Source organism: Nelumbo lutea, chromosome 4 (assembly GCF_056320005.1).
Source record: "Nelumbo lutea isolate HS-2025 chromosome 4, American lotus-T2T, whole genome shotgun sequence".
Classification (NCBI taxonomy): domain Eukaryota; kingdom Viridiplantae; phylum Streptophyta; class Magnoliopsida; order Proteales; family Nelumbonaceae; genus Nelumbo; species Nelumbo lutea.
Genome location: NC_142687.1, coordinates 39,063,175 through 39,082,559, shown reverse-complemented (window position 1 = coordinate 39,082,559; position 19,385 = coordinate 39,063,175). Strand labels below are relative to the sequence as shown.

Below are 19,385 nucleotides of genomic sequence, written 5' to 3'. Positions count from 1 at the left end.
ACCCACAACATATTACAGTTGTGCAATGAAAATATCTCCCTCGTTATGGGAAGATATTCCAACACACGGTGATGATGCTCTATAGGCAGGGATGTGGGAACAATGGATAGCAGATCCCTGAGGCATCCGACCTGCCTCCCCTCACGTTCTCTCATTGTATTATGTACCCTTTATATTGTCCAAACGTATTTAATAGTTAATACAACGGAAAAAAAATACAAAATCCATGTCTAGAGTTGACATCCGGAGGTCGGAGCCCGTCTCCTGAGTCTTGACCGTTAAAAGACGGCCGTTACGACAGTTATCACGACGGTTACAAAAGCCATTCCACAAATAAGGGACCGTTTGGCAATACCATCCAGCCAACAAGACAAGCCATAAGGCATCAACTAAAAAAACAATTTTATCTGATACAATCTCGATTCTCATCGTTTATTTTATATTACTCAGTAAGCTTACTTAAAAAAGGCTAAAACAGGGTTAGTTCTTAGTTAATTATAGCAAGTATGGCCCACGAGACACGAGTTATTATCGTACGTTATGATGCACTATATCGAAACCACATAATTGAGGTGGCAGTTTCGTGATTGTTTTCAAAAGTAAGGGGCTTTTAGTAAAATTGGATGAGAAGATCCGCTCCTTGTCGGGAGTCATTATCCAGGAGATCTTTGAAAACGATATTTTATTTTTAGATTTTATTTTTTAATTTTTATTTTATGCGAGCTTGCAAAGCGAATCCTCTGCTCTATCCCCACTCTAGGACTCTACTCTGCAATTAAAGCAGACTTGGAGCGAGAACGAGAGCGAGAGAGAGAGAGAGAGAGAGGGAAAGCTCAGTTTCTGCTCTCTCTTACCTCATTGGCTCCTTCCTGATTCAACCCATTTTTTTTTCTCCTGATATTTTTTGGCCATCTGGGTTCACAGAAAAAGTCATCTGGAGTGGTGATTTAAGTTCTGGTTGATCAGAGGAAACAGGCAGTTTCATGGTCTTCAAATTAATGAAGACCCAGTTGGGTTCTTGATTCAGAGGTCTCTGTTCTGGGTGCCACTTGGGGAGGTTGAAGAATCAGTTGTGCTGTGGAGATCTGAGCTCGCTTTTGCAGCTTGGGTTTGAAGATTCAACCAAGTTGCCCGATTCGAAGAAGGGCTGGAAATAAAAAAGGGAAGGAAATGAACAGTTTGAGTAGTTCGGTACCACGAGCCCACGACTTGATCTGATTGACACCCACTAATAAATGCAGGTTGGGAGTTCCGATTCTCGTCCGAGAGCGAATTTTCAGCTCCGATGTTTATTTTTTTTTTCCTTTCCGTTTTTGAGAATTTAGACGGGAGGTTTTGAGCTTGGTTGACTAGAGCTGGATAAGGTGTGGAGTATGGAAAGATGGAAAAGAGAGGAGATGGTGAGAAATAGAAAATTGTGAGAGAGAAGAAGAGAAATTTAAGAGAGAGAGAGAGAGAGAGAGAGAGAGAGAGAGAGAGAGAGAGAGAGAGAGAGACAGAGGAGGATGACAAGAATAAGTAAATTATAGAAAGGAGATTAGATTAAAATATTAGAAATAGAAAATTTTAAAAAAGAAAAGCGTAGAAGGCGAGGCAAACTTGTTTATAGTTTCTGGGGGACAATCGCGTATCTACAAATATCCAGAAATTCGATTCAGTTGCTTTGGAAAAGGGTGATAAAGCGAATACCACATTAGAATAGAGGGTCCGATCAAGATTTTGCGTGATACAGACGAACCACCCCATACAATGCACCTCACAACAGGTAGATTTCTGCATACTCTAATGTTTCACTCTCTCTCTAACACACACACAAGCTTAAGTTTCTCTCTCTCATAAGCTTAAGTTTCTCTCTCTCATAAGCTTAAGTTTCTCTCTCTAACTCTTGCTACTGTGCTTCGCTGGTTTTCGAGCTTAAAGAAATCAATTTAGGTCAATCTATTTTGATTTGCTTTAAAAAAAAGAAAAACAGACAACGTGCTCTTTCTTTGTCCGGATGCCTCAACTAAAACCCCACGCTTGAAGAGGACATGATAGGGGGTTCTGGGGCTTTTTTAATTCATTGGAACCCAGAAACCAGAGGCACACCAGGGGAGGGGGGAGACCCATTTGCTACTTCTTTGGGATTTGAAATTTTTTCTTCTTTTGAGAAGAGCAGTCGGCCATGCTTGTTCTGTAAAGCTCTCTTTCCTTCTCTCTCCAATTCTGTGATTAAAATAGAGGGAGAGAAAGAAAGAGAGAGAAGTCTTTAGCTCAGTTTTCTTGGGTTTATCAGCTGGGGTTCTCGTTTTGAGTTTTAATTTCCATGCTTCAACTTGAAGCACGCAGAACGATGCTAGTGTAGACTATATTTAGAATATCCTTTTCTTTCAATTGCAGAAAAAGATATCTTTTGAAACTTCTGGTCTCCTGAGGGAAGTTAGTTTTTGAGTATTGTTTAGATGAGAGATGAACTGGGGAGAAGGAGAGAAAGAGGAGGAAGGAAAAACCAGAGGACTTGAGTTTTTCTGGTGATGGGTCAGAAGGCGCAGAGCCACCACACGGTGGCCGTGAGGCTGAACGAGCAATTGGCGGCGACACATGCGATCTCATTCTATCGGGAGAAAAGAGCTTGGTTCCCGAGGGTGCTCTTTTGCTGGATCATTTTCATGGCCGGCGTTAGCAGTGTTATCTTCAGGAACATGGATGCAGATAACATGGTGAGAAGGAAGGAGGTTCTGGAGAGCTCTTGCGAGCAGCGGGCGAGGATGCTGCAGGACCAATTCAGTGTCAGCGTCAACCACGTTCACGCCCTTGCAATCCTTGTGTCTACGTTCCATTACTACAAGAACCCGTCAGCCATCGACCAGGTATTCTACTCCGTTTTTTTGTTACTTTTCTTCTTTTTCTCTGTTGTTATCGTTTAGTCCTTCAATGTTGAGCTTGGTGTATGTTTTACCTGATTTGGGCGAGTCTCTTGCTCTGGGTTATGGTGGTAAATGCAGGAGACCTTTGCTGAGTATACTGCCAGGACTGCTTTTGAGCGGCCATTGCTGAGTGGAGTGGCGTATGCACAGAGGGTGGTTCATTCCGAGAGGGAGAAGTTTGAGAAGCAGCAGGGTTGGACGATTAAAACAATGGAAAAAGAACCATCACCTGTTCGGGATGAATATGCGCCAGTGATATTCTCGCAGGAGACTGTGTCCCACATCGAATCACTTGATATGATGTCTGGAGAGGTAGATTTTGATGTTCTGTTTTCAAATAACTCATCTTGATTCAGTTTATTTCTCAAGATGTCATGTGTTTCATTTTAACGGGATTCTTCTGCGGTTCTACCCTGATTGATACAGGAGGACCGGGAAAACATTTTGAGGGCTAGGGCTACTGGAAAAGCTGTTCTCACAAGGCCATTTAGCCTGCTGAAGTCTCACCATCTGGGTGTTGTTTTGACCTTTCCTGTTTATCGCACCAATGTCCCTCCTCATGCAACTGCAGAGGAGCGTATTGAAGCAACTACAGGGTGAGTCCTCGTGTTTATTTTTCTTATTGGATGTTCTGTTGCAGTCATGCTTCTCTTAAGCATTCTATTTCTGGCTTAAAAATTAGCATAGTGAGTTCTGTAGAAATCAAATTTTAAGCCACAGGGATTTGTAGATCTTTTTTTTTTTTTAAATAAAGATTTGTTGGTCAGGCATGTGGAAAGCCTAATCCAAAACAAGAAATATCAGGTATTGAAACAACATTGCATTCAGCATTCTGTCACCTATTCCCATTTGTAATTCCCTCTTGGTTCCTTCTTTCCCTTATGTAGATCCTTCTCACTGAATTTTGCCTAGAACATGAATATGGTCTTTTGGTGTTTGGTTTTGGTGAACTTATTGTCTGATATTTTGATTCTCTTATATATTTATATATTTGCCCACCAATTCCACGGGGACATACAATTTGGGCTTTTACTATTGCTTCTAATATCAAAGATTATGCCTTGGGCATTGAAAAATCATTTCCGGCATTGAAAAATCATTTCCATCAAATAACTTTTAAGTTTTCAGTTTTAGCAAGGGAAATCTACTTGCTTATTTTCACCATTGCCTCTCTGCATCTATAGGTTTCTGTGGCATTGTGAGGTTATTGCTTGGAGTGGAGATAAAAATGTTTCCCCATCCTATCTCATCTGTTAGTTTCATTTCGAGATTAGGTTGTTTTTCCTATTAATTGGCACAACTATTGTTGGGCCCCAAATAGGTATTAGATTTCAACCAGGTCAATTCTCATAGATATACCTGTTTGGAAGATCTTGACTTTACCATAATGAGTAATTGGAATGTTTACTAAAGTGGCAGAGGCTTGACAATGCCTTTTATGGATAGTGCCAGATGAATAAAAATCAGCATTTTCCCCCTTGAGAAAGTTCTTTTCCCTTTAAAGGCATGGCTAGGTTCTTCACTTGGAATGAAGCTCTAGCTTGAATAAGAAAATAATAGAAGTATAAAATGAAAAGAACATGTGAAATGTCCTTAGAAACTTCTCTCTCTCTCTCTCTCTCTCTCTCTCTCTCTTCCTTTGACCGATAAGAAACTTGTGTCTCATGCTTGCTATTCATGTCTACAGTCAGTTATTCTCTCCAAAAATTGGGCATGCTGAAACATGCCTTATTCATGGGACCTTGAAGCAATAAGAAGGCTCTTTGGGCCCAAGCTTAGAAGCACCTGGGTGAGCCCAACCAGGTTGCATCAGGTCGGCTTTGGATTTCCTCTAAAGCAATCATCAAAATTTAGCATTATAACATTAAGGTCTGTATGGTGCTAATTAGGCCATATTGATTGATTAATGGAGTAAAACGAGCAACGTAATAATAGCCTACAATGGCTAACATGTGCTGACACAACCTCCAAGTCATCATCCATGATACAAAATCATGAATGTGCTTCCAAAGTTATTTTCCTTGCACAGAAGGTGTACTATTGTAGTTTAGTTGAGACTTGATGGACCTTTAGGGAACACAACTAGTGGAGTTTATGGTTGTGGAATTTATCAGGCAGGTCCAGTCGTCCAGATCCTGCTTCCCCACATTTACCAGCCAACTATGTTGCCCAGGTGTGGCAAGGACACGGCTGAACATGATATCAGATATGGAATTTAAACTAAAAATTGAAGTGATATGGCACTGTTGTACAGTTTTCTGGATATCTTAGCTAGCCAATTATTGAGCTTTGTTCAGCATGTCAACCTGGACACGAGTAAATTGTAAGAGTTACGATCAGTAATCAGGAATAGGTGAATTTAAAAATCAAAGCAAGGTGAAATGCTCTAGACAACAATGTCTTCTTGGTAGAATGGATTGTTTTGGAGATCCCAATGTTCTTTGCAAAACTCTCCTCTGATGCCATATATTGAACCAAAATTAAGTTTCCCAACCATCTCCAAGTAAATGAAGTATGATATTCTTTGCAACTATTTTTGCTTTTGGGGCTCTCAAGGATCACTGAAACTTCGAAGAGGCAGGGAAGTGTCAATAGACCATATTCTTGATTGTGTTAACAGAATCTATGCTGGGCTTAATGGTGCCATGCAAGAAGGGGACATTCTATGCAATAGGCCTGAGCATACAGTGGACGACATTACTATCCCTAGAAAATTTTCAGGAAGGATTTATATGGAGCAAAAGTTAATGGTTTGGGATTCTCTATTTAGGGATGTTCTAATAAATACCTCTCTTCCATACTACTTTAAGTATTTGATGACACTATTACATCTTTTGGGATTCTCAGAGATTTTTTATCGTGTCTTTTTTCTTGGGCAGTCTTAATGGTTTAAGTCTACTAACATGGGGTTCCTAAATTACATAATTTGACAGTTTACTGGCAATATTTTATTTTTGATACTCTGGAAAATGTCATAAAAATTGAGAATGTATTGTAAAGTTACCGAGTTTGGATGAATGGGAAATATGTTGACCAAAATCATGACTATAGAATTTTTTTCAATGTCAATGCGCCATAATCCATAATACCATTAATTTGTACTTTGCTTCCTTAAGCTTGTCATAATATTTATATATATTGTTATTTTTCAAGTTTTATGGTTTTAAAATATTTTTAATATCTATAAGTATCTTTTTTGAAGTTCTACAGAATGATGCCACTTTTTAATGCTTTCCTTGAACTAGCAATTTTAATGCAATTTCAAAAATTTTCATGAAATGTCTCATTCTTTTTTTTTTTTTTTTGAGTACCAATGTTTCCCTTGAAAATAGAATTGGATAATAGTTATGAGATGGATTCTTATTTTGGAATGGCTTGCTAGTTATGAGATGGAGTTTTATTTTGGAATTACTCCTCTGCCTGTCCTGGTTATGTAGATGCTATATGATTTTGAGATGAATATAAGAAGAAAAATAGTTTAAATTAACAAAGCATTTTGAGGTGGGCTTTCCCATCTCTTTTTTATATTTTATTTTATTTTTATAATTAATTATATGGTGAAATTGAATATGTTTCAAGTCTTTTTTGTTAGCTACTCTTGTTTCTTTGAACCCGAGTATTTCCATGAAAATCTGGTCCTGGAATTGTTTATTGTGAGTGTTTGATAAAAAATCTTCTAAAAATCATCAACATCCTTTGCTTGATTGTTTTGCTTTCCTTATAGTTCAATGGTTCCATTAGATTCCTAATTATATTGTACATGCAATATATGAAGCTAGTAATTTGTTATTCCATGGTGTTGGTTTTTTAGGAGTATTTGTAATTGGCCCTGATCTGTAATATTTTTGTTCTTCCATATCTCATTAATGTTCAAGGACACCTGAGCATGCTAATCTTGTAACCAGCCTTAGTTTTGTGATTATCATTTGACTTTGGACAGCTCTAATGTTGTGAACATTTTGAATTTTGTTTTCTTTATTTTGGTTTCAACAGGGAACCACGTTGATCTTCTAAGTTAAAACTGAATCCTAAGTCGTTCTGGCTAGGTCTATATATGGTTCATGTAAAAAAGAAAGAAAGAGCGCAATAAAAGCATTAACCACTTCCAGCTTTTTGCTCCCCCTACTTTTATTCATATGCAAGTTACTTCTTCATCCATGAGAGGGCTAATTAACTGATGAAAAACAGATATCTTGGTGGAGCTTTTGATGTTGAATCACTGGTAGAGAACCTGCTAGGGCAACTCGCGGGGAAGCAGGCAATTTTGGTAAATGTATATGATGTTACCAACTCATCTGATCATCTGATCATGTATGGACCTCGATACCCTGATGGTGACATGTCCCTTGCACATGAGAGCAAGCTTGATTTTGGAGATCCATTTAGGAAGCACTTAATGATATGTAGGTAAGTGCTTCCAGTACTTATTTTTTATTAGAAAGGGTTTATCTGGCAACTGCAGAGGATTATATGCTCTTTTGGATACTAATTCATTCTGTCTTAAGCAGATATCATCAGAAGGCCCCTACTTCATGGACAGCTCTAACTACTGCGTTCCTATGGTTTGTGATCGGTGTGTTAGTAGGATACATTTTCTATGGTGCAGTGATGCACATTCTTAAAGTTGAGGATGATTTCCATGAAATGCAGGAACTGAAAGTCCGAGCAGAAGCAGCTGATGTTGCCAAATCTCAGGTCCCATCCGAAACCCATCCCAGAACATGTTTAAGTCATGCTTTTATCTCTTTTGATGCTGCTAAGTTTCATGCTTCATGACCTAAATTTTATTTGTTTTGTTGATAACAGTTTCTAGCTACTGTTTCCCATGAGATAAGAACACCCATGAATGGTGTCCTTGGTAAGTTGAAGGCTTTTATTGCTTAGTTGTTTGCATATGTATGTAGGGAAAACTGAAAGGAAACATTGTTATTATTTTCATTATTTAACCAGGAAATTTGATAATTGTAGTACTTTGCAATTGCAGGAATGCTAGGTCTGCTTCTGGATACAGATCTGAACTCAACTCAAAGGGATTATGCTCAAACCGCTCAAGCCTGTGGGAATGCACTGATAGCTTTAATAAATGAAGTACTTGACCGTGCAAAAATTGAGGCTGGCAAGTTAGAGCTAGAGGCAGTCCCCTTTGACCTACGATCCATACTAGATGATGTTCTCTCATTATTTTCTGGGAAGTCTAGGCAAAAGGGTACTGAGGTAAGTCTATCTACAGCAAAGATGTTTATCTTCTGGTCATTGACCATTCATAGGGCCCCATAATTGCTTCTGTTCAGTTTTTGTTGTTGATATTTCTCATTATTTTTTATCTTGTCTTTCATTGTCTTACTAATTTTCTTCTTCATTTTGGGGCTAACATCTATGTCTGTGCTGATTTCCATGGTTCACTATCATGATGCTACATGATGAATTGTCTAAGTGAAGCTTGCTGCATTCGTCTCTGATAAAGTTCCCAAAGTCCTTATTGGTGATCCTGGGAGATTCCGGCAGATTATTACAAATCTTGTTGGCAATGCTGTTAAAGTGAGTATTCATTAAAGCTTGGGGTGCCAGTTGAAGCTTTTGTGTGTGTGTGTGTGTGCATGCGTGTGTTCCCCCCATGCAAATGTGATTTCAGTCCAAGTTAGCAACAGTAAGTTAATATCACCATCAAATATTCATCCGTATAACATATTTATTTCTTTTGCATTTTGGCAGTTTACTGAACAGGGCCATATATTTGTCCAAGTCCATCTAGCTGAACATACTAAGTCTGTGATGGCTGCAAAAGCTAATGCGTGCTTGAAGAGAGGATCAGATGAAGTGGAAGTTATAGCAAGTCAAACCCAGTTTAATACTTTAAGTGGTTTTCAAGCAGCTGATGACCAGAATAGTTGGGAAAATTTTAAGCTTCTAATTGCAGATGAGGAATTTTGCTCTGATGCCTCAGATAACTGGATTCCAACTGGTGAAGATTCTGAAAGTGTGACTTTGATGGTATCTGTGGAGGATACGGGAATTGGGATTCCTTTCCAAGCCCAAGATCGGGTTTTCATGCCATTTATGCAGGCAGACAGTTCAACATCCAGGAACTATGGTGGAACTGGTATTGGCTTGAGCATCAGTAAGTGTTTGGTTGAACTGATGGGTGGCAAGATCAACTTCATAAGTCGGCCTAAACTTGGAAGCACATTTACATTTACTGCTGTTTTGAGATGTCAAAAAAATGCATCTAGTGATCTAAAGAAATCTCCTTTGGAGGTCATTCCTACTGGTTTCAATGGGATGAAAGCAATTCTAGTTGATGGAAAACCAGTTAGAGCTGCTGTAACAAAATACCACCTAAAGCGACTTGGTATTATTGTAGAAGATGCCAGTAGTATCAAGATGGCAATTGGTGCACTATGTGGACAAAATGGTCACTTGAGATCTGGGTGAGTCTCTCCCCTTCAAGTTGACTCGAATGGGAGTCTTTTAGTTGATGAAATTTCAAAAGTTACTGCCTGCTGATGTGTGAACAGTTACTGAAGTTTTTATTTCCATTAAAATCTTCCACATAAATGAACCAAATGGACTATTTGCATATTTCTTTTTTCTGTCTTCATGTATTGTGTCTTCTAAACAGGGTGATGAGGCTGGGTTCTATGTGAAGAACCATAACTTACATGCAATTCGTCTAATAAAAAAATCTTACATGCAGTTCTTATAATTAAGATTTTATGCCATGTTATTGAAACATATAATTATTTTGCTAATTTTGTACAACTTGGACTAACTCTGTTTTTGCAAAGACTTGAGTTGCTCATAAACAGTTAACTAATTCCCCCAACCCCACCCAAATTGTATGGTGTACCAAGTTTTTTTCTTTCTACCCCATTCCATTTGAAGATAATTTTGATATGTTACTGAAACTAAACTACATTGTTTTTTTTTTGTCAGAAATGGAAGAAGACCAGATATGATTCTGGTTGAGAAGGATTCCTGGATTTCCAGTGAGGATGGGGTTTTGCCTGTACGGTTCATGGACTGGAAGCAGAATGGTTGCATGTTATTGCCAAAGGTGATCCTTCTTGCAACCTCTATCAGTACTACAGAATCTGATAAAGCAAAGGCTGCAGGTTTTGCCAATACTGTGATCATGAAACCTCTGAGAGTAAGTATGCTTGCAGCATGCCTTCAAGAGGTGCTGGGAATGGGGAAGAGGAGGCCACAAGGGAAAGAAATGATGAAGGGATCTGCTTTGCATCATAGCCTGCTACATGGGAAGAATATATTAGTCGTTGATGACAATATGGTAAACCGTAAAGTTGCTGCTCGTGTGCTGGAGAAATTTGGGGCTAACGTGGAGTGTGCTGATAGCGGGAAAGCTGCACTCATGTTGCTTAGTTTGCCACATAAGTTTGATGCTTGCTTCATGGACATTCAGATGCCAGAAATGGATGGGTATGTCTTAGAAGTTCTTCACATTGACTTATTATATGCAATTTAAGGTTTTCCCTTAAGAACATGGAAATTTTCCTCATTGTGTGGAGCTGCTGAGTATGCATTAACTTTGCTGCTTAGACCAAGTTCTTTTCTGCTTTGTTGTATGTAAAACTTAGAGGCTTTATGAAATTTAAGAATTGCTTGATTCTTATCAAAATTCTGGACCTGTGGAAACTTTTTTCACCTCATCTGGAGAAATATTGAGAGTGCAGCAGTATATTTCTGCCCCCTTCATTCTTCTCTCTTGGTTCTGCATTGTCCTTTGCTTCTCTTCATCTGTAATCAACTAAGAAGCTAACTTGGTATGGAGCAGATAAGAGAAGATCATGAATATTTGCATGGAAACATCGATCAAATCATTATGATATAGGTAACATCAGAACCTGTACAGACACGAAATGTTGGACCATACTGGTTGATGGAAGATCAATTGTGGATTAACTGGATTCAAGAAAGCATTTCCAAGATTTTAGAAATTGTGCATATCAAAGTGTCTTTAGCAGTCTGTGCAGATACATCCTTGATCTCTCAAAGAAACTTGGTCCAAGACTCCAAACTAGAAGATGTGCCAATGAACCAAATTTGATTTTAGATGATCAATAAGAGGAACCAATACAAGTTGTTGGTATGTTTCAAAGATTGGTAGGGAAGCTAATATTTCATTCACTAGACCTGTTATATCATATGTTGTTGGGGTTGTCAGTCAGTTTATGTATTCTCCTAGGCTTACTCACCTCAATGTCGTGAACAAATTGCTGTGTTATCTCAAGGATTCACCAAGTTAGGGGGGTTGTTTAGAAAGAATGGCATATGAAGGTCAAAACTGCAATTTGGGCAACCTCAATTACTGATAGAGGATCAACTTCTAGTATACTACATTGGTAGGTTGAAATATGGTCATATGGAGAAGTAAGAAGCAATTAGTGGTAGTGCGAGATCTAGTTCTGAGGTAAGAGTACCGTGCCATGGCACATGGAGCTTGTCAGTTGCTATGGTTGAAGAAACTTCTTCATAAACTTGCTTGTGTAGTATGGAGACATTAATCTTTACTTTGAGAACAAAGCTGTAATAAGTACGGTTCAAAGTATTTATACACCTCTGTGTATTGGTACTTTGAACAATATTCCTTTTTTTTTTTAATTTTTTCTTCAAGTTCAGTTTTAAGTATATAAATATTATTTAAAAAATGGGTTCCCAAAAACATCTGTAAACAGGTGTATCGGGGATCAAAAGATACGATACGATATGCCCGGGGCTATACTTGGTAATAAGTATAGCCCACAACCTAGTTCAACACAATAGAATGAAGTATATTGAAGTTGATAGACATTTCATATGTGAGAAAGTTGTTGTTAGAGAAACTTGCTTGTCTAATGCCAAGACGGAAGACCAGTTAACGGATATTCTCTTACTGAGGTTGTTACAAAGTCCCAATTGTTTGGTAGACTTGGCAATCTGGGTATGTGTGACACATGTGCACCAGCTTGAGGTTGTGATGGTTAGGAAGGTTGGGATGGGTTTAAGGGTGATGTAGGAGATGAAAACAAAGATTTGTTGGAATAGAAAAGGTCTAGGGAGTTGAATGCAAAAAATTGTAGATATTCCCCCGGATGGTGGGGAATTTAAAAATATAAAACACAGGTCTAGGATAGGAAATAGGGTTAGAATGGATGGTGGTAGTGTAGAAGGCAATTGGGAGTATGGTGGCACAAAAGGATGGAAACTTCTAGTAGTGGGAGAAAATTTGGAAGCTAAGGGATCTAGGGTGTTCTAGGTGGAATTTTAAGATGAGATTTGGAGGGATGAAATGATGTATGGGATGCATGGAGATTCTACAATTATGGGGGAGTTAGAGATGGTTTGGCACAAAAGACAAAAATGACCAGAATGGGGAACTTTTGATGAAAATTAAAGGGAAACTCATCTAGACTATTCCAGTCATTTGAGCCTGTTGAATGTATGCCTTTTGATGAAGAACTAATGGCTGTAGTGGCTTCTTATTCTTAAAGGATTAAAGAGAAAATAAAAAGATAAAACCCATAATTACTAAACCAAGCGCCTGGATTCATTTTAGCATTTAATAGCTGCATTCAGGGCCTAAAACATTGTGGGGAATGGTCTCAAAACAAGCTTCAGAAAGATTGCTGGTGTCGGGACAGATCACTTAAAGACCTGTTTCCATCCCTATATGAGCTGGCTGTGGATCTCAGGTGGCAGACTGTTATCAGGTGCAGCAAAAGAAATCTGAATGGTTAGGAGGTGCCCCAACTAGTGGATTTACTGCAAAAGCTATACAGTACTCGGCTGTGCTTTTCAAGAGGAGACAAGAGATTGTGGGTGTGGGAGAACTCAGGTTAATTCTTGGTTAGATCCTTCTATAAAAGGTTGGCTGGGCAGCTGGAGTGGGATTTCCTAAGTAGGCATGGTGCAAAGCTGTTACCTATAAGTTGCCCCTTATGCCGAGAAACATCTGAGGCCATCAGTTGGCTGAAACAGTCTGGAAAAGCCCCATGGTACTTATAATGAGATCAAAAAGGTTAGAAGATTGTCAAGTAACATGCAGGTGGAATTCCAATGGGTGCCAAGGTCAACTTATAGTCATTCATCAAAAAAGGTCAACTTATAGTCTGGCAGATCAACTAGCAAAGAAAGAGGTTAACAGGAAACAATGTTTTTGGGCTCAGTTGTAATGCTTAAGATCATACTTACTGGTTTGCTTTTCTTGTAATTCCTATCTTGTAATGGGGTTGCCGAGGTTGCGAACAGAAGTGAAGACGGACTACTGGGGCAAAAGTCTCCTCATAATCAATGTCATACTCCTGTGTGAATCCTTTAGCTACCAATCTAGCTTTATACATTTCAATTGAACCATCTGCCCGAGTCTTGATTTTTTAGACCCATTTGCAACCAATCACGGATTTATCTGGAGGCAGGTCAACTAAATCCCAAGTATGAGTGCTTGTAAGAGCTTGAATTTCTTCTGCCATAAGGGTCAGTACTAGCCTCGTGATAGGTACAAGGCTCATATAAAGATACAATGGTAGAATAATAATGAAAATCACCAAGAAGAATGGAAGGTTTAGTGACCCTACCAGAGCGATGGAGTGAAACATCAGAATGAGCAGGGTCGAATTCATCAAGAAGAATCAAGGGCTCAGAAGAAGGCTGAGTTGGAGGATCCATAGCCAAGGTAGATGCATCAGGAGAGGTTGCAGGTTGTACAGTACTATTAGAGCTATCAGATGAAGAAGTAGTCGGACCTGCAAGTAAATCATCAGGAAAAAACGAGATAGTAGGATCAGTAAAAAAATGTGAAGATGTCGTGGTAACTCGAAATGGGGAGAGACTGGAGAACATTGTGTTCCCAAAAGGTAACATGACGAGATATGCGAAGTCGTTGGGAAAGAGGATCCCAACACCGATATCCTTTATGTTCAATATCATACCTGAGAAAACAACATAGACATGCTTTTGGTTCCAATTTGGTATGTTCATGAGGTGGAACGAGATGTTAGGAAGTGACAAATGTGTGTTAGGGAGTGACAAACGAGATGTTGAAACAGTGCCTAGACTTTTGACAGTTAAGGTGGAACTATCGGCAGTATGAACAATTGGTGCAATAGAAGGATGTGACTCGGAAGTGAACAATGATGAATTGGATGTCATATGATTGCAACAGGCAGAATCAAAAAACCATGGATGAGGACTTCTGTCCATATGCCTTTTTGGCTTACAAGCGACGGCACTCAGAAATAGTGTGACCAGTCTTCTTGCAGTAATTGCAGAAAGTCCGTTTTGAAGATTTAGTTGAAGTAGCAGACGTACCCGGAGTAGCAAGAACAACATCAGTAGATAATAAGGATCGTTCATCTCGAAGTGCTTTTAGACGAGTTTCTTCAGAAAGCAAATCTTTGATCACAACTTCAAGAGAAGGCAACGAGCTACGATGAAGTAGAGTACCACTAATAGGTTCGTACTCATCCTTGAGAGTCATCAGAAGATGCTAAACATGTTGGCGATTGCGAAGCTTGGAATAAGTAGTAGCTACAAAGGTACTATCCCATTCAGGTTCACACTGTGCTAATTGATCCCAAAGAACTTGTAATTCAGAGACATAACTGTGAATGGTCTGTTCAGGTTGTTGCTTCATACGATGAAGATGCCTATAGAGTTGAAACTGATGCACATCATCAGAAATAGAATAACGAACTTGTAAGAAATCCCATACCTCTTTAAGAGAGTCATATCTGCGAAATTCCAACTTGATGCTTGCAATACAAGTAATGCGAAACCAGGTCAATATTTGCTGATTTTTCCCGTCCCATTTTTCTACTCGTTCAACAAATTTATCTTCTATTTCATCAGCAATTTTGGTAGGTTTGGGAATCTCACCCGTCACATATTGCCATAGAAGGTGTCCCTTGAGAAAACTGCACCTCTTGGGACCATAAATCATAATTTGAGTCATCGAAGGTAACAGTGATGGGATGAGAGATATGTTGAGCAGCTTTAGATGAATCCATGAGGAGAAACACAAAACTTTGGAGCAACACAGATCACGGGAAAATCTTAATACTGACAAATAAGGCAAACCTGGGGCTCTCGCTCAGGCTCAAGCTCAAACTCGTATTCCTTTCTTGCTTTCTTCAGTCAATTCTGTTTTTGTCTTCCCCCAACTAAGCCTTAGCGACCAGCTCAGACAACAACAATGGCGAGTCAAGCGATTGAGAATTACAGAGAGAAGGCGGAGATGCTCTCTGCAAGGAGAAATCGCTACCCAAGAGTCTGTTGCCGCTGGACAGCACGGAGGAGGTGGGCTACAACAGGGAAGCTAGGTTCATCTGGCTTAAGGAGGAAGAACGCAGCACACCTTCAAGTGCATCGGGAAGCAGGTCTCGTACGCGAATGAGATTACCGCCTTCGTGGAGAACCACCAGATGAAGAAGCTGATCAGGGTCAAGAGTAAGGAGCTCCTGATTCGGGTTGGGTCACCCTCTGGGATATCTACCTCGACGACCCTGCTTTCGGTAAGATCTTGTTTAAAACACCGGCCGGAATCTCTCGTTCATTCCCCGTTTCTGCTTTCGGGCTTGAAGAAGAAGAAGCAAATAAGAATTGAACTCAATGTTTCTGCGTGCACCGAAAGTCGTGTACAGGACGACAATCATGACGGGAGGTTATGTGAGGGTGCTAGCCTTCAACCCGAGGTGCTACGATAACCGGTGCAATGACAGTGTGCACTCATGAGAGGGCGCTGGCGAAGCTCAAGTGGAGGGACGGATCCGATAAAGTATCGCACGCTCTGATACCATGATACGGAACCAAGAAAGATGGATGGAGAAGATAATAATTTCTCTTGATATTGCTAATTCAATAGGCTACAGCTCTATTTATAATAGAGCTAATTATAATGGGGATACAATAGGGAGACAAGGTCGGCGACCTAAAGTAGGATACAATAAGGAAAGAAAAAGAGATAAGAAGATAAGATATGTACAGCTATCTCCTAGAAGGAAGGAGATAATGATACTGATTTTGATAGAAAACGCTAACACTATTAATAAAATCTATTCTTGTACTGATAAAAAAACATCTGAGGTCAGCTTACCACTTCACTGTAGTTTCTCTTTAATGTTTGGGCAAGGATGATGAGCTTGTTTGCGGTGAGGGGTTGTTTTCTAAAGACACTTAATGAGATGTTAACAGGCTGGCAAGTGATAGGATTAAGCAAACAAGGGACGTAGCATGGGGTGTTATTTCTGCAGCTGTTCTGTGGTCAATATGGAACCATAGAATTTTAAGAAAATGAGGCAAGCTCTATTGAGGAGGTTACAAGCGAATCATGGGGAAGGTGCTATCTTGGCTGACAACTAACAAGCTGTTTAAAAGCATATCAATTAACTTTTTTTTAATTTTTTTTATTCCAGTTTCCCTTTTGTAAATAGTTAGGGATTGATCGCATATCGATAGATGTATAAACACCCGGTGAAGAGCAACCTGTTTTACAAGGGCTTTTGCCTTCTGAATACAATATAATGACATTACTTTTCAAGAAAAAAAAAACATAATCATGCTAGTCATGGGAATCACTCACCAATAAGCTGTAAATCTCTAATCAGCTTCATTCATACATTGTGCAAAATGCCCATAGATATTTATAGACTGTAGACCCATGAGAATCCTAGTAAAGCTCAAAAACTAAAAAATTACAGAATTACCATTAACCTATTTTAGCTCAATGATGATTTACTAACTCTTAAAATACTTATTCAATAACTTTGATACTTGAAGCATAAACCAATTATAACTAGGAAATTTGTATCCTATTATTGGACCCCACAATAATTATAAAATAACAAAAATGCCTCTTGTGTCACTTGTCAAAAAAACCCTCTGCTGTCCAGTTCAGCCCAAATCCCTATCCCTAGTTGTGTCATACCAGGACCTACTGCAAGGTCGTCTTCTTAACTCTTCAAAGGTGGTGATTGATCTGCATTAACATCTGATCCTTCACACGTGTCTTAAAATTTTGTTTTATGTAATTCAGACCAAAAAGAATAGAAGGTGGTAATTGATATGAGTATCATCATATTGTGGGTCACATAAAGAATAGAAGATGGAAAAAATATGAATTCAGATATATGACTTCCTTTTTTATGTGAACTAGGTGATATCATAATTATCCAAGTAGAACCTGTGGATGAATTGCTCATTGTAGAATAATAAATTCTTATTTTCCATGATGTGTTATCTTTCTCAAGAAAAAAAAGCCCATAATGTGTTACCTCATTCTGTTGAGCTTTTAAAACTAGGTGGAAATTCTGGAATGAGGACATTGAAAAAGATTATTGATTGGTAAATATGCTTGGAAAACATCATTTTGGTCTATCAGTAAACAGAAAGTTCATAATCATGTTGTGCTCTTATGCTACAATCTGATTGATTTTGGAGGGATGACTTATGCCTTCCTCGCTGCAGATTTGAGGCAACCAGGCAGATTCGGTTAATGGAGAGGAAGGAGAATGAGAAAATAAAGACCAGAGAAGCAACCTATGAGGGGGGAAGCAAAACTGAGTGGCATGTGCCAATATTAGCCATGACAGCTGATGTTATACATGCGACATATGAAGAGTGCGTCAAGTGTGGAATGGATGGTTATGTCTCCAAGCCCTTTGAGGAGGAGAATCTTTACCAGGCAGTTTCCAAGTTCTTTGAATCCAAACCAATTTGAGACTCATAACACAACTCATTTCTTTTGAGCCAGGCATATCCAATACTGATAGAAAACCCAGTCATATCCAATTGGCAATCTTTGGGGGTGGGGGAAGCCATGGGTTCACACCCTTGGAATTGCAGCAAATTTTTTGAACTCCTTCGGTGGTGTTTAGTGATCTTTGGCCCGAGTCATCCAGCTAGTGTTCAGGTTTTCCTTTTATTTTTCTTTGGGTGAGGGGATGCTGGTGGGCTGGGAGGTTCTTTGTTTGCCGGCATTGTACAACGGATTGGTAAAAAAAATTATTTGAACTGAATTGCAATTGATCACCGTCTTTGAGTGTATGTATACGATAATTAGACCTCCACCCCATCATGTATAGGTCTCTAGTAGGAGAGAGGCCAAGAGATCCTGTTCTTTAGAAAAAAAAAGGTTGTAAATTGATTTTCATATATATATGATCGTGTTGTTTCTCATTCTTTCGAGAAGCTATTCGAGTGGTATCTTGAATCATGTAATTCTATTGCTATCAAACTCTTGTTCACCATCTGTACCTATGTGTTTTCTCCACTTGTTTTTACGTCCCACGACTGATTCTTGTTCTGACGATGCATGCCTTCTGGGCTGCTTCTGTCCAAGGACTGTATCTAAGGTACTTGTAGTATCAAGATCTTTCATATCAAAACTCATTGACTTAGCATAGCACTTAGGAGGTGCTGAATTTCTGGCTCAATTACCTGTGATTGTTTCAGAGCTAACAAATGCCTGATATTGGCATGGACTTTTGGCCTGCTTGTGTAGTTGGGAAAGTGGGTTGGTTCTCCACTTCCCTGGTTAGAGGGCTTGTTGATCATTGTTCTCCCAAGTCCCGACCCCCCCCCCCCCCCCCCCCCCCCCCCCCCCCCCCCAAAAAAAAAAAAAAAAAAAAAAAAAAAAACTGGTGCCCAAACCCTTTCTAAGTAACTTAAACTGAAGGGCAACTCAATTCAAAAGCTAGAGAATCATAGGCCCATAAATATTGAGGGTGGATACTCAAAGTCCACATTTAATAGATATGAAGTGGGTCAGAAAAAAAAAAATCCAGCAGCCTGGCCAATGCATGGAGGCCACATTGGCGCCCCACATGGCACATGCACATCTCAGTGTGCATTGGGAAAATTTCCCCTACTCACGGGGAGATGCTCCAATACACAAGTGGGAGGTGCTGTGGGGCGCCAATCTCATCTCCAATACATAAGGCTCCTGCCAATGCAGGGTCTGGGTGGGATAGATATACACAGCATTGACCCCTGCAGTTGTGCCAAGGCCCACAGTCAGAAAGCTGCTTTAAATATGATTTCAACCCTAATTTTAAACTGGACATATTTGGAGGCTGAAAGTAATTTCTGCAAATCTATGAAACGTTAAATCAGATTGTATATGGTATGGTCACTCTTCCAGTTCCAGGTGGCACCCCTAGTCCTAATTCTTTAGATATGTAATGCCCGCAAGGGACCTAGAACCCAAGACATTCCTTTAGTAGTATTCTACCCACTTTATTAATCATTCTGGGGCTACCAATATGACATCAACCAACTGATACCACTCTATTAACTATGTAGATAAAACAAAACAAAAGGAAAGCCTATAAGCTCCATATATTCTCATTCTCATCTTCTATGTTAAATACTTCAAGAAATAAATATAGCTTCCGCTTGCATCTAGGGCCTGAGAATCCATGAAAATTATTTTCTTTTTGGGCTGTAACATGTTCATTCTCCAACTGGTTTCAATCAATATATGCATGG

The 19,385-nt window shown here is 39.3% G+C and overlaps 1 protein-coding gene across 2 annotated transcripts; it reads left to right on the top strand.

Moving 5' to 3' along the window:
• Positions 1 to 742: 742 nt before the first annotated feature.
• On the top strand, positions 743 to 18,086 carry WOL (CHASE domain containing histidine kinase protein). 2 transcript variants are annotated; one of them, XM_088983434.1, is made up of 12 exons: positions 743 to 1,765; positions 2,442 to 2,849; positions 2,985 to 3,218; positions 3,333 to 3,502; positions 7,095 to 7,313; positions 7,415 to 7,601; positions 7,713 to 7,764; positions 7,891 to 8,120; positions 8,346 to 8,444; positions 8,619 to 9,334; positions 9,840 to 10,343; positions 17,364 to 18,086. In XM_088983434.1, exons 2-12 carry the CDS (start codon positions 2,514 to 2,516, stop codon positions 17,614 to 17,616), a joined length of 3,000 nt encoding a protein of 999 aa, XP_088839560.1. In that variant the 5' UTR covers positions 743 to 1,765; positions 2,442 to 2,513; the 3' UTR covers positions 17,617 to 18,086. The 2 variants fall into 2 exon arrangements, with proteins under 2 accessions (XP_088839560.1, XP_088839561.1); XM_088983435.1 differs by having other exon boundaries at positions 2,380 to 2,849.
• Positions 18,087 to 19,385: the final 1,299 nt, after the last annotated feature.